The 15,322-nt window shown below is 41.3% G+C and overlaps 1 protein-coding gene across 4 annotated transcripts in view; it reads left to right on the plus strand.

Annotated features, from left to right (window-relative positions):
- Positions 1 to 10,669, plus strand: part of LOC117830660 (low-density lipoprotein receptor-related protein 2-like) — a 30,018-nt gene extending 19,349 nt beyond the window's left edge. For all 4 annotated transcript variants that reach the window (XM_034708863.1, XM_034708865.1, XM_034708864.1 and 1 more), the window contains 19 exons: positions 971 to 1,186; positions 1,322 to 1,551; positions 1,697 to 1,826; positions 2,205 to 2,398; positions 2,600 to 2,783; positions 2,975 to 3,187; positions 3,328 to 3,511; positions 3,618 to 3,819; positions 3,941 to 4,105; positions 4,208 to 4,450; positions 4,532 to 4,759; positions 5,450 to 5,584; positions 5,754 to 5,955; positions 6,061 to 6,186; positions 6,554 to 6,661; positions 8,620 to 8,856; positions 9,402 to 9,702; positions 9,939 to 10,035; positions 10,533 to 10,669. In XM_034708863.1, coding sequence (XP_034564754.1) covers positions 971 to 1,186; positions 1,322 to 1,551; positions 1,697 to 1,826; positions 2,205 to 2,398; positions 2,600 to 2,783; positions 2,975 to 3,187; positions 3,328 to 3,511; positions 3,618 to 3,819; positions 3,941 to 4,105; positions 4,208 to 4,450; positions 4,532 to 4,759; positions 5,450 to 5,584; positions 5,754 to 5,955; positions 6,061 to 6,186; positions 6,554 to 6,661; positions 8,620 to 8,856; positions 9,402 to 9,702; positions 9,939 to 10,035; positions 10,533 to 10,598 — 3,461 coding nt within the window. In that variant the 3' untranslated portion in view covers positions 10,599 to 10,669. The remainder of the gene's footprint in view (positions 1 to 970; positions 1,187 to 1,321; positions 1,552 to 1,696; positions 1,827 to 2,204; positions 2,399 to 2,599; positions 2,784 to 2,974; positions 3,188 to 3,327; positions 3,512 to 3,617; positions 3,820 to 3,940; positions 4,106 to 4,207; positions 4,451 to 4,531; positions 4,760 to 5,449; positions 5,585 to 5,753; positions 5,956 to 6,060; positions 6,187 to 6,553; positions 6,662 to 8,619; positions 8,857 to 9,401; positions 9,703 to 9,938; positions 10,036 to 10,532) is intronic.
- Positions 10,670 to 15,322: the final 4,653 nt, after the last annotated feature.

A 15,322-nucleotide genomic window follows, 5' to 3' on the forward strand; every position in this document is an offset into this window, starting at 1 on the left:
ATCATCCACTAGATCTTCAAATCTGCAGACGTGGGGAGTAAAACCGACCTTTGTGTTTATTAAGACAGCCTACAACTAACATGCCTCCCTCCTAAGCTCCTTGTTAGCACACACGTGTGCAGGTAATGAAAAACAGAGGAGGGGTTGAGTTGTATTTTATACAGTCTATGGGCTGAACAAGCTCCGAGCTCTGACTCCGTGACAGACCGGATATTGTTGTTACGTAACAAAAACACGGAAGTCTGAAACGGCTGGTTTCACACACATTTACAGAAAGGTGGATAAATCAGAACAGGGGCAGAATGAATTTTTTCCATTCTCGGGGGGTTTGTAGACAGGGACACATATTTCAGGTAGAGAACCATTAGAAAGTCGATTTTGCATGATATGTCACCTTTAACCATTTTGCAGAACCACCTGTGCAGAATAGTATAAGTAAATGTGGTTAGAACATCTGTTATAATTTTATTTTGGTTTGGTTATTGGAATTTAAAGAAGTCTTAGGGGTGTAGTTTTAACATTTCCATCTGTCTCTGCCTGTTTCTGATGAATGAAGTGTTTATTTTGGACCATTTCTACAGAATGTGAGCTTTAGTTTGATTTATTATCAGAATATAAGATTCCATGCAAACACAGCAACTTCAAGTATTCAGTACCTTTGGTGCATCAGCTAGTTTCTAATAATTTCATGTTTTCACTTCTGTCATGTTTTGAACCAGGTATTTTTTAACTGACTGCACCAGGGCTTTTTTTCAAGTTAACTTGCTCTGAATTTTAAGAGCTTTTTAGCGTCTCTCATCATTTGAAGACTTAATCCTTCCTTTTTTATGTATTTTGAACCATAAATGAAAAGCCATATTTGAGGAGGGGTTTTAAATGTTGAATGAGTCAAAATAAATATTAGAAATAAACACATCATAAACTGTATATCCTTGTTTTTTTGGTAAGGAGTCTCCTTTGTTATCTCCAGATGAGTTTAAGTGTGCTCATGGAAATAGATGCATCCCATCGGAGCAGGTTTGTGATGGACGGAACAACTGTCAGGACCGGTCTGATGAATTGGACTGTTCAAGTCTGATCGAGGGCTGCCATCACCGCTGTGATAACAACACCCGCTGTATACCAGACACCTTCCTTTGTGATGGAGAGAGAGACTGTGCTGATGGGTCAGATGAAGAAAAGTGCGGTAGGTGGTTTTTAATAGTGTACTGACAAGAAGTTGTAACTAACAGACACCTACAGCTAAAGTTTGTAACATTAATATAAAAACATGTCCGGACACATCAGATGATATCCACATCTGTTTTGTTTTCCTGTTCAGCTTTGGTTGCCTGTGCGATTAACCAGTTTCGCTGTACTAGCGGTCAGTGTGTGTCTGAGGCTTTGAGATGTGATGGTTATGCTGACTGCAGTGACCGCTCTGATGAGATTGATTGCAAGAGACCCCCGCGCTGCCCAGTGCAGCTGCGATGCCCAAACAGCCATGAGTGCTTACAGAAAGAATGGCTTTGTGATGGGGAGAATGACTGCAAAGATGGGTCAGATGAGAAGGTAAGACATACAGAGTTTCTCGAGTCCCTTTTGCTCTCAAACAGTCATTCATCATTTTGTTACCTTGCATGTCAGAGTTTTGCCATTCCCAGGACGAACTGTAGGCATTTTTTGTTGTTTAAAACTTGATTTTAACTGTATTCAGAAGTGTGTGGCAGAACCAGCTAAGTGCAGGGAATACCAGTGGCAGTGTGGAGATGGCAGTCAGTGCATCCCTCAGTCCTGGAGGTGTGACGGGAAGGTGGACTGTCATAACGGCAAGGATGAGGACAAATGTGAGCATATTCACTCCCAAATCTTCCCCACTGGTCAGGTTTACTGTTAGATGGAGACGCTTCTGTTGTCATTCATCATTTTCTGCTACAGGGCCTACTTAGAAATGATCAAGGATGTTCCAATTATGTTCAGAGTGACTGTGATTTTAGTTCATTACTAACTTTTTAATTAAGTGCTTAATTCAAAACTTAAGTGAGAGAAGATGATCCATTTCATTGAAACCAGGGACAATTCCTGATATCTGTCATGATTGTAATTTTAATTGAATTGAACTGTCGATAGAGTATTTGAGAACATTTCTACCAAGTTAAAAAAAAGTGTTGTAATGGTTGAAGAGAATCTCTGTTTATGGAGAATTTGCATCTTTGGTTCTACAGGCAGCCTGAGGAAATGCCCCCCTCACCTCTACCAGTGTGGCAGTGGTGAGTGTTTGGACCCCCGCCTGGTGTGCAACAGCCTCACTAACTGTGCTGACAGTTCAGATGAGGGCCTTGGATGTGCCAAACACAACTGCTCCAGCTTATCTGCTCCTCAGTGTGACCACCACTGTGTCAGCACTCCAAATGGACCGGTCAGTGTACAACAGATATGTATGAAGTGTTTTTCTTTTTAAATGCCCAAGGCTGTCAGCACTGCTCTATCCCAGCTTGAGTTTTCACTCACTTATTGAACTCACAATTTTGTGTATGAGTGTCCAGATACACTTCTCTGAGTAAGAGTGAGCACCAAGCTTGACTTTAAAATGCTTTTTTATTCCTCTTCATTTTTGCAGAGGTGTTTCTGTGCTGCAGGTTTTGTACCACACTCCAGTGCTGGGTCATGTGTGGACATTGATGAATGCAATCTAACGCCATACGTATGCAAACACACCTGCCTGAACACCCGTGGGTCTTACATCTGTCACTGCCACTCAGGCTTCTACCTGGAGCCTGACAACAAAAGCTGCAAGACAAAAGGTGCTGAATGTTAACACAGATGCTTGTTTAGGACAAATGCCATACTTTAATGTTTGTCTTCTAAATACAATAGACATTTTCTTTTCAAGAAATTGGAGGATTAGTTTATATAGTTAAGAAAATGATCTCTGCTCTCCACTTATTGTGCAATTACTTGAAATAAACATACTGATCTGTGTTTCCATCGGTAGATGAGCCTCTGCTCCTGGCTTCAGTGCATTCAGAGCTGTTGCTGCTGGGAGTCCACAGCAGCACCTTGCGTCTTCTGTCCTCTGTCAGTCGGCCAGTCTTCTCACTGGATTATCACTGGGCTCAACATAGGGTTTACTGGCTGAGTCCAGACTTCCAGAGCATCCGCTGGGCTGACATGTCAAATACAAACAAAAAAGGGACACTTATCAAAGGTACAGCTGTCTCAGCTCCTCTACCATTGTATAAAGTTTTAATCTGGAGGGCTAACTTGTTATCAGTTGAAGAGATTGATAACTAAATTGTTTGCAGTGTGTAAAGATCAATTCCAGAATACAAATGTATTTCTTCACAGGAGTGAAGTCAGATTTCATCGCGGTGGACTGGGTTGGTAGAAACCTGTACTGGGTGGATGGGCTTGTAGGCCAGATTCTGGCAGTGAAGCTTGGTGATGTCACTGTGAGATCTCAGGACTTTACTGTGGTCCTGGGTGAAGATCTGGAGCAACCAAGCTCACTGGTCCTGCTGCCACACAAAGGGTAATGTGCTAAAAGAAAACAGTTGAGCAGGGCTTAAAACAACCTGTAATACTCACAATTACAACCCTTCCTTTCTTGCATAAGTTTACATGATGAGCAATTACAGGTTGATGCTTTGGTCTGAGATCGGCAGCACACCTCAGATCGAGCAGTCTGGGATGGACGGTTCAAAAAGGAAGGTGGTTATAAGCCGGGGCTTGATCTGGCCAGTCAGTTTGGCTTTTGACCTCCTGGACAACAGGGTGTACTGGGCCGATGAGAAGATGCGCTGCATTGGCTCGGCTTCTCTGGATGGAGAAAATGTCAAGGTGAGCACCAGCTAAAGAAGTAAAACATGTGTGACCCTTTTAGTTTTAGCAGCACTTGAAGAGACACGATGTAAGATAATTGGTCGATGAGTGTTGATGGTTTAAATTCCTCTCTCGACAGATCCTCCAGTTAGCTGAAACACCAAGCCCTTTCTCTGTGACCGTCTTCAATGACAGAGTTTTCTGGTCTGACACTAAAAGAAGGACCATCCGATCAGCTGACAAGACCACAGGCAAAGATCAGAAGGTTCTCCTGAAAAGACCAGGGCAGCCATTCGGACTGAAAGTGAGTTTCTTTTGCTTTTAGTCTCATTTATGAATACTGTTTCTGTTGGGCGTCAGCATGGAGCCAAAAGTAGCCAGTTTCATAAGTTTCCTCTCTCCTCAGGTGATGCATGTCCTGTCCCAACCAGCCATACCCAACCCATGTGAGCAGCTGCATTGCTCCCACCTCTGCCTTCTGGCCCCACAGAGAGGCAAGTCTTCAGCATCAGGAATTCCAGCAGGAAGGGGGCCTATGGCAGTTTGTCGCTGCCCTAAGGGGCTGCTACTTTCCAAAGACAAGATAACCTGCCAACTGCCCATGGACTCAACTTTCATTCTTCTTTTGTCTCAAACAACTGTCCATCAGGTAAAAGTCAAATTGTGTTGTCAAGTCCTTCAGGCTTTTATTGTTATTTTTGTTGTCTCTAACCCTCATACTCTTTGTTAGATTCACTTGCGCTCCATGCATCGCGATGGCGTTGCTTTGAAAAAAATGCCCAATGGTCGAGATCTAGCCCTGTCAGGGATACATGAGGCCTCAGCACTGGACGTGTCCATCCAGGAGCTTTCTCTTTATGTGGCTGACGCAGGCCAGGGATCTGTTGATGTGCTGAAACTAAGCAGCTCAAGGTCAAGACAGGAGCTGACATCCTCTGGGCGAATCCTCAAGCTGAAGGTGGGCATGATTAGCCACTTATAGAAATCTCAGTTTCTATATGCTGCTGGCATAAATGTCATAAATACCCTGGGATTTCTACAAAAGTGAGGCGATTATAACTCACCTGGATCTTTCAAAAACAGGGGCTGTTCCCCGTGTTTATTTCTGCCCGGGTTGTTTTGGACACACATGAACACAGCATTTTCACTTTGATGGGGATCAAAACATGAAAGCCATGATCACCTAGAAGAGGTGGAATAGGTTAATGTTACTCGCCATCTCCATCAAATTCAACATCAGTAAAAGAGGTTTTGCTAGATGTGGAAACTTTACGTACACAGTGGGGAAAAAGGAGGTTTTGACGTAGTGAAAATGAGAACAGCCCTGCAATGGTGTGTTTTGGCACAATTTACATTGTTGCAGTGTGACTTACAAAAGACCCAAAGAAGAAATCCAACATTGGATCATTTTGTCATCTGAATCCTAACAACGAAAAACTATAGATGTGGAAGCAGCCTCAGTTTGAGTTTTTGTTCCAATGTTGAAAGTCTTAATAATAACTATACTGTGCTTAAAGGCTATTGGACTAAAACATGAAGGTAGTTCTTAATTAGTGCCCCTGGATTTAAAGCCAGCAGCTCATCAGTATGAGGAGTCACTTTGCAGTGAAATGTAATCTCTGAAAACAACCTTTTTTTGGTGCCACAGGATGATTCAGTCACAACTCTGGCAGTTGACTGGGTGACCTCCAACCTTTATTGGAGCAGCATACAGAGACCAAACCTCCATGTGACCTCCCGTCATGATGGCTACACCACCTCCCTGCTGCAGGGATCACTACAGGTACATACAAATACATTTTTTCTAATCTGCTTGCATATAATCTCACCACCTCTTGACCCGCGCCTACCTCTACTTATATTTCCTTTCTGGCAATAATTTCTTTCATTCTTTCTAAACATGCAGCATTTCTCTCTTCATTTTTGCCAAGGTCTTCTTCTCTTTCTTTTAGGGAACCACATCTATTGCACTGCATCCCCCATCAGGAAGACTGTGCTACACAGCAATAGCTTTGGCAGGCGGTAAGAACCCGGCGGAGGTGAACTGTGCCTGGATGGATGGCCGTAGCAAAGCATTGCTATGGAGGAAGTCTAGTATCCCCACATCTCTGGTCTTTTCTAATCAAGGAACAATGATCTACTGGGCTGATTCGGGTACTAAGTTACAGTTTCCTTTTACTCTATGACTTGGTATGACACATTCTGGATTCTTGCTTCTGCCTGCTTTTGTGTACCCATTAGATTATATTTGTTCTCCAGGTGAAGGAGTAATCAGCTCAATTGGAGTGGATGGATCAGGATATAAACAGTACAAAACAGGGCCAGGTCTTCTCATGTCTTTGACATATGTAGAGAATGTCCTCCTCTGGGTCACCCTGGACAAAGGTAAGGACAACACTGTTTTCAGTAGTGCTCAGCTCACGATGCCTTTGATTGAGGTCTATGCCTTCATGTGTTTTCTATTATGCTTCAATGTTGCATAGTTCTGCAATTTTTCATAGATCTTTGTCTTCACCTTCCATCCATTTGTCTTTATCCCTTTCAGGCAGCAGATGGCGTCAGAGACTAATGTAACCATAAATTATTCAGTCAACCACTTATCCTCAGTCTGCAGTTAGACATGTTTTACCATCCTCTTCTAACCATCAGCACTTTCTCCTCCATCACACAGCTGCCCTGTGGCTTCTCATCTCTTGAAGTTGATTTTATGGTTGACTAAATTAAAGTCTCTTTTTGTGTTTTGACCGTATAGATGTAACCAGACTGTGGTTCAGTGATGGTCTTCAGCCTAACCAACTGTGGTTTGAGACAAAGACGAGCTTTATGGAGATCAGAGGCTACAGCAACGACAGTCAGTCTGGTATGGATGTGCTGAGGGAGCTCCTCTTCTTAAAAAAGAAATGTTAAAAAAAAAATTAAACCAACTTTAAAATGCCAAAATTTACAAATACAAGACTTGAGTTGGATATTTGAAACGGGTATGATGGAAAGAGGCATGACCCAGATGACACAGCAGGTCAAATGAACAGCACTTCTGACATTGTTAGCAGAGAGGCTACAATTTGCAGCTAGGAGGCATGCAGGGTCAGGTATACAACTACCGTGGAACATGTTATTGGGGAAATTACACCTCAAGCAGATTTCAGGTTAAAAGTGACACGAAGAGGATGATCGGACTGATAACATAGTCTGATTGGTGAGATAAGGAGCAGATTTGCAGACACCATGAAGATGGCTTTCTCATGACCACTAGATGGCAGGTGAGGCAAAACAGGATGTGGAATACTCCTGAGCAGAGAGGGGATACCAGGCAAGGGATATTCATCTTGTCCCACTATGACACAAATTAAATCATAAAGCATTCCACAAAAATATTGAAAACTAATCAATTCAAACTAGTGTATAGAAGATCAAAAAGCATCATACAGGTTAAAGTAAGACACACATTCAGCATACAAAACTTATCCAGCTAAACTACAAACAATCAGTTATAGCACTGGTTCTCGTCAGCTAGTTAAAGCCATTATCCAAAACCACTTGCACATGTAATCACAGCATGTGCCCTGTGGAGATTCGGGTGGATGAAATTGTGCAAATGGCTTGTCAAAACTGAAATCCTCCACACCTAATGCTACATAATGCGTTAATTCCTGCCCAAGTTCGCAATGCTAACCAGCAGGCTCGCAGCACGTTGTCAGCTTAATTTGTAAAACATGTCAAGCCAGTTTTCTTTTCCTATTTGAGGAATTACTCAGTCTGCACGCTTATTTTTCAACTCCCAACTTTGTTCTCTTCCTCTGAATGCAGGACAGAGAAAAAAGTGTTATCGGACACTCTGGGCAGAATGAAAAGACTCACTTAGGTTCAGTTTGAGGCGAATAGATGGCAGTGTGATGTGATACCTGCAGAGACATGGGGCTTGGCAGGCTGAAAGGGATCCTATTCTGTCACACTTTGTGATGCATGTGGGAAAGAGAAGATGAGTTGGGTTAAACAGACTTTGACACAATCCTTTCTCCAGATTTGGAAACTACTTTAAAGGGATTTTTATTGTAACATTGAAAGAAAGGCCCTCAAATGAGCTTCATCAAAGTCTGATTTTTTACTTGGCATACAACTTTTGTAAAAAAAAAAAAAAAAAAATGCAATCTAAGCATTTTTGTTTGTGCTATAGCTTGCAAACAAATACTCCTACTCTATAAAAATCATCTTTTTCATAAGTAAAAAATCTGAAATATTTCACAGTGACAGCAAGCAGAACCAAATGAAAAACTGAAATTTCAACAGAATATTTTCTTATTTTGAAGACAATGTCAGTGTCGATTTTCAAAAATCAAATCACCAGGTGCCTTTTTGTTCAGGTGGACACAACTCTGCTTCACAAATCCTGACACACACACCTGAGTCATTCCTCAGTCTGGCACTGGGAGTGCCCCATGGCACGGAGGCTTTGGTCTTTGTATAAAGCAACAACAGCCCATTGATTGATATGAAAAAAGATTCACACGGGTGACATCTTGTGCTTCATTGGTGTTAGTCCGATTTATGAGACACATGCAAATCTGTTCAGAGAAAAGAGAACCAACCAACCCACATCACAACTTTGTTTATGTGTCAAACTTTCAAGACATGTCTCTGTTCATGATTAAACTCAAAGAAGTCAAAGAAGTTTATGTTGATGTTTTAAGAGTAAAATAAAAGCCTTCCACTAACTTTTAACATAAATACTTCATAGTCATTCACTAACATCTCATTCTTCTGCACAGCAACAATGACGGTAGTGTGTAGCATCATTTGCATATCCTCTTTTACTTCCAGGCAGTAACGGCTGCTCCGACAACAACGGCGGATGTGATCACTTGTGCCTGGCCTATCCTGGGGGTCGGACATGTAAATGTGGGCGGGGCTACTCCGCTGCCAATGCCACTTCCTGTGCACCGCTCTTGGACTGCCCCGCTGGTCAAGAGCCCTGCTTTGACGGCAGCAAGTGTGTCAGCAGCGGCAAGTTCTGTGACGGACAGTTGGACTGTTCTGACGAGTCGGATGAACAGGAGTGTGAGTTCAGACTCTGATTTAACAGTTTCAGTGGTGTCGATCTCAAAGGAACACAACATGTGGATGTTTTTTTAATCTGAACTTGAATTACCTGACATGACTATTTATTAATACATGGTTTAGTTGGTAAATAGGTTGTGCCACATGATTCACCGGTATTTCTGTCACATTGTAGTTTCTTGTTGACATCCTTGTTGCTCTTAAGTAAAAAGAATTGTCTAACAGTTTGGGAGGCTTATTTGCTAACTTACTAAGATATAATAAACCCCACACCTACTAATGAATTGTACAAATGAGGCTACTGTGAGTTTTGGGGACATTTTGGGGAAACAGCTTTCCTGTCTCTATGCTTCTTGTAATAAGGATCACCAACACTACTGAAGGTTACTAATAACACATAAACAATGTGTACTTTATCATCTCAACACTATCAAGTCTCTATTAGTTGCCTCTTAATAACCTCAGTCACAATAACATTAGTTCAGGTGAACATAATGGTAATTGGTAATATGTAGCATAATCACTAATACTCATTTTCCTTCTAGGTCCAAACCCAAATTCAGCCTCTTTCCGCCCTCGCCAGTCAGCCACCTCCTCCAACTCAAATGCACAAAAGAACTCTGTGCTTTCAGTTTTCAAAGACTCTGCGTCCTGTGATGTCCAGCGCTGCAACGGTCACGGCAGCTGTGTCACAGAGGGCAAAGTCTCTCGCTGCCAGTGTGAGTCTGGTTACAAGGGAGAGTTCTGTCAGGACACAGGGACTGGACCAAGCAAAGTGGGTGTGGCTCTAGGTGTCTTCTCCCTCATCGCTGCACTGATGGCTGCTGGCTTTTATTATGCTAAGAGGTACTTAAGGAATTTGTTTGACTTTTGCACAATGGTGAAAGGGATTGACTTTGCAGATGAATGATGTTCCAGAAATGCATCAAGTTGGTTGTTTAAAGTCGGCTGTGGTTGTGAGATTGGAAGTTAATTGGAGAGAGATTCATTGACATCTGCACAAATCCGAAACTGTTGTTTTTTGTAAGCTGTGATCTTTGGAGGAAAAATAAAGAACTGCCCTTATAATCTCAATTCAACAGGAGAGGCTGGGTTTCAATCGGAGGCAGATCCATGGAAAAAGAAACTCTGATGGCTAACATGGGCCTGCCCTGTGAACACTACGACTCAGACTCTGAGGTAAGATCTAATGACACGGGGGTGGGGGGGGGATTTTTTTTGGAGTAGGGATTTTAACAAAATGTACTTTTTTGTTGTTAAACCTGGATTTTGTAATTTGCCTTTCAAAAAGAAAATTCTTCACTACTTCCTGATCAGAATACAGATTATATTTGTATTTTAAAATATCAAATATACTTGAAATTCCTTCCAAATGTTTTTTTAAATGGTTAATAAGAAGCTGAATGCAAGTCTCTTTAAAAAACAATCACAGTGTGTGCTAAACATTTTTAGTGTTTTGCAAAGCAGTTAAAGATAACCATGTTATATTATGATGTATGCTTTAACGTCAGTACTGTTCCTCTTAATGCAATCTGAAGCATGAATAACCCTTGTATCAGTATGTCTGTTTACATCAAATTAAAGTGATGTATCATGTTTTCTTGTACTAAGATTTACATTTCTTTTGTTTCTTCTTTTAACAAAAGTGAAAAAAAAACTATTGTGCCCCCCTGTAGGAGCTGGACTCCCCGGTTGATGTGAAGAATCCTCCACTAGCTTTAAAGTCACTGCAGCTGAGGTAGAAGTTCTGTACACTGCTGCTGAATCAAACATGCTGATCAAATTCTTTTTAAAATAAAAGTCGGAAACATAACCAAAACTGGGTGTTTTTTTCCAACAGCTCTAACAAGGGCATTCACTTCTGAAGGTTTCCACTGGTCGTCAAAATACATGTTATATTGTATTTGTTTCATGACAAAAACAGGAAGGGTGATTCTCCAGTATAAGAATAAGATAGTCCTTTACTCTTCCTACAACGGGCAAATTCAAGTGTCACAGTAGCAAGTAGACAGTGCAAAAAATATATATAAAGCAAAGAAGAGCCTATAAAGTAAAAATTAATAAAGTTATTAGCAATTCAAATTAGAATTAAAGAGGTAAAAAAATAAGCATATCTTACAACATATATATATTATTGGTTATAGAGTCTGACCACTGCAGGAAGAAAAGACCTGTGGTATCTCTCCGTGAGACACCGTGGGTGAAGAAGTCTGTCACTGAACGAGCTCCTTAGTGTTGTTATGGTCTCCTGGAGGGGGGGGGTGACGTGTTGTCCATCAGAGAAGATAGCTTTACTATCATCCTCCTGTCAGCCCCCACCTCCACAGGGTCCAGTGGGCAGCCCAGGACAGAGCTGGCCTTCTTCACCAGTCTGTTCAGCTTCTTCCTGTCAGCAGCAGAGATGCTACTTCCCCAGCAGACCACTCCAAAGAAGATGGCTGATGCCACCACGGAGTCAAAGAAGGACTTCAGAAGAGCCCCCTCCACACCAAAAGACCTGAGTCTCCTGAGCAGAAAGAGTCTGCTTTGTCCCTTCTTGTACAGCACATTTGAGTTATCTGACCAGTCCAGTTTGTTGTTCAGGTGAACACCCAGGTACTTGTAAGATTCCACAATCTCAATGTCCGTTCCCTGGATGTTCACTGGTGTGGGAGGAGGGGGCTTGCATCTTCTGAAATCCACCACCAGCTCTTTGGTCTTTCCTGGGTTGAGCTGGAGGTGGTTTCTCTGGCACCAGACTGCAAAATCCTGCGTCAGTTCTCTGTACTCCCTTTTGCTGTAAGGGACACTTGTTATTATCAAAGTGTATAAAAACATGTGTTAACACATACTTTTATGAAGAAAGTGAAAGGGCTTCTTAAAATACCTTCAATTCCAATCAAATGATTTCACATTCTTCAACTGTATGACCTGCTGCTTTATTGATAAGCATCGAAAAATGGTTTTAAGAATTGCCTATATTTACAACTGGGAGATTAAATCTCAAATAGAGTTGAAACAATTGTATCTCAAGAGGACTATTTTTAAATTTCTATAAAAATAAATAAATTCCAACTAACAAACACAAATGTGAATGTTTACATGAATATACATATCCAATTCTAAACACTCATTTCAAAAGCAGACAGATTTGTCACTGTTTATTCTTTTCATTCTGCTAAATCTGTCTTCACCTGTCTGTCATTATTTGGACCTTTAAATATTTCCTCGTGTTTCAACCCCTGTTATTGTATTTACTGTATATTGTACTGTATGTCTTGCTAATGCTCTTGTGCTGACACTGTTTGGGTGTTTTCATAATGGTGCTGTCTGCCAATGCATGTGTTGTCTCTACATCCAGGATGATGGTTATTTTGGAGAGTAACTTTGTTTACCTCACTCTAAGGGAATGTAAGTTTATCTCCAGACTAATTAAAATCAATTGGCTCAATACTTTGTGTTTTGTAGATTGGCACTCAATTTTTCTTAATGTTTTCACTGAGGAACAAATAATTATACAACTGCTCATCCTGACAGAGTAAAAATACTCCATTGGGTTAATGTGCCTTGTAGATAATCTTAGATTTGTCCCTGTCAGCCTGTGGCTATTTCATAACCTGACACCAGTTTCCAATGAATCCTTCGTGTGACATTCTGTGAGGCACAAAACATCCTGTTTGATTGTTTACTTTCCTCAGGCTCTCAGCTAGCAAAACTGGATACCGAGATATGTGATTGGGTCATGTAGAAGCATGTTTTTACAGCTTTATTTGTGATAGCAGCAACAGGAAGACAAAGGGTTGTGTCCTCTTTAATATCTATTCTTTAATGTAGATTTATGTGACTTTGTTCTCTACATTCAAATACGGTGGCATGATTCATTCTCATTTAATCTATTCTATACCAACAAGCACATGTGTTTTCTTAGCTCAGCAGAAGTCATGCATGCTCACTTGACTCCTCCTTTCACTGTCTTGTGCCTGACAAAGCAAACACGGTGTCTAAAATGCAGTGTTGATTTTATTATAACCATACCAGAATGAAATATCTGCTGGGAGTGACCTCTCTGTTGACTCAGACGGTATGGTTACTTTGAACCAATAAAGGGGGAGTGGTTTTCCATGCATATGAGACAAGACTTTTCAGTAGTTCTGATTCTGAGTGTTTTCATTTCATTTGTTGAAAAAACTCACAATATAAGTACCCAGTTGTTTTTATGAATTATTGTATGTCCAGTAGAACTCTTTAATCTCTTTAATATCTTCTGAACCACCGCCTTTGAAATAAATTCACCCCCCTGTACAGTGTGTGTTGATAGAGAGATTAGCTACGTAGAGCCAAGCCGTTTTTTGAACCAGGCTGTAAACATGTTTATTAATGCTGCAAAGATTGTCTCTTTGAATGGGTGTGTATGTGGTTTACCGTATTTCTGCAGCCAGCCTCTAACGGATTCTCAACGAATTGCAGTTTATAACACTTCCGCATGGGCTTCATAGTTTGTGACCGGAGGTTGCCGCTTGGCCGCGAGTCATTGGAACCTATCTTTTTGGGGTCGTGACCCGAAAATTTTGGGAACCCCTGACTTAAAGGTGACATATCATGCAAAATTGACTTTTTAATGGTTCTTTACCTGAAATATGTGTCCCTGGCATGTCTACAAACCCCCCGAGAATGAAAAAAATCCATTCTGCCCCTGTTCTGATTTCTACACCTTTCTGTAAATGTGTGTGAAACGAGCCGTTTCAGACTTCCGTGTTTTTGTTACGTAACAACAATATCCGGTCTGTCACGGAGTCAGAGCTCGGAGCTTGTTCAGCCCATAGACTGTATAAAATAATACTGAATCCCTCCTCCGTTTTTCATTACCTGCACAAATGTGTGCTAACAAGGAGCTTAGGAGGGAGGCATGCTAGTTGTAGGCTGTCTTAATAAACACAAAGGTCGGTTTTACTCCCCACGTCTGCAGATTTGAAGATCTAGTGGATGATTTTTATTTATCATGGATAAGTGCTAGCGCTAGTTAGCATAGCTACATAGCTACATGTCGTAGCTGTAGCTGTGAACCAAGACACACGTCGACATACTGACAAATAAAACAACAAGAAACACTAAATCTGTGACCAATCCTTCAGAAAGGTCCCGCTGCATTTCTGGCAGAGGTCGGTTTTACTCCCCACGTCTGCAGATTTGAAGATCTAGTGGATGATTTTTATTTATCATGGATAAGTGCTAGCGCTAGTTAGCATAGCCACATAGCTACATGTTCGTAGCTGTGTACCAAGACACACGTCTACATACTGATGAATAAAACAACAAGAAACACTAAATCTGTGACCAATCCTTCAGAAAGGTCCTGCTACAGGCGCCTCTCCGTCAGGATCAGATTCTGGATCAGATTCAGTGGGTTGAAGTAACGCGATCTCTGAGCAGCCGTGTATATTCAGCCAACATGTAAACATTAGATCAACGTGCTGGAGAGCCGAGGCCACACCCACTTCATGAGGGGGCGTGGTCAGAGGGAAAACAGAGTGTTCTGAGGAGGGCTGAAGAAGAGGGATTTTCAGGCATGCCAAAATCTGATTTCAAAGTGTTTTTTTGAGCATAAACTTTAAAGACATGTTTTGGGGACCTCTTAGACCAATATATATTGATGAAAAAAGCGTGATATGTCACCTTTCAGGCACTCAAAAACTCATCCACCCATTTAAAATTCTTACACTAATCTGATGCCATACAAGGTTATCTAAACTTATCATTTACATTAAATACAACATTCATTCATCTAGATGCCATAGGGAGTTCAGTATTGACATGTGGGCATGTGGAGCTTGAGGTCAAACTGCTGATTTTCCAGTCTGACGGTGACTTTCTCTACCTCTCCGCCCCATAGCTGCCCCCCCAAAAAAGTCTATTTATATTGAAAATGAGAAAATTGAAATAGTTTTTGAGCCATGATCATTACACCATTATTTAATGTATAGACAAAGATTTGAATGTCTCATTATTGTTGTAGGTGTAACAGCTGTATGTTTCTGTTCTGTGTCAGCGTTTTTCCCAGCAGGTGAATCTAACTAAGACGACGAGGTACACCTGGTCTTGGGCCTTTAAAAGCCCTGCTGCCTGCAGTAGTGGAGAGGCATTTGGAGTTGGGGACTGCTTCCTTGCTTCCTCTCATACAGGGGCTTTTTGTGCTTTTGTTAAATTAGGCTTTAGTTGATTCTTCTTTGTGTGATTTTATAATAAATCCCATTGTTAGGTGTTTTAAGGTGTTTTTGGGGTTCCTTATTGGTCATGTTGAGGATTGTTGTTAGCCCTGCAGGGCTGGGGTGTAACATAAGGCATTATTAAACTTAAAAACATAACACTGTACATGTTGTACCTTTGTTTTGTAGGTACTAGGCTGCACTATAATTATTTGTCACATCCTTATTTACTAGTTATGCATTCTTAATTGTGACTTGCTGGCCCAAGTTATCATTAACCAGTG

This window comes from Notolabrus celidotus, chromosome 19 (genome assembly GCF_009762535.1).
Source record: "Notolabrus celidotus isolate fNotCel1 chromosome 19, fNotCel1.pri, whole genome shotgun sequence".
Classification (NCBI taxonomy): Eukaryota; Metazoa; Chordata; class Actinopteri; order Labriformes; family Labridae; genus Notolabrus; species Notolabrus celidotus.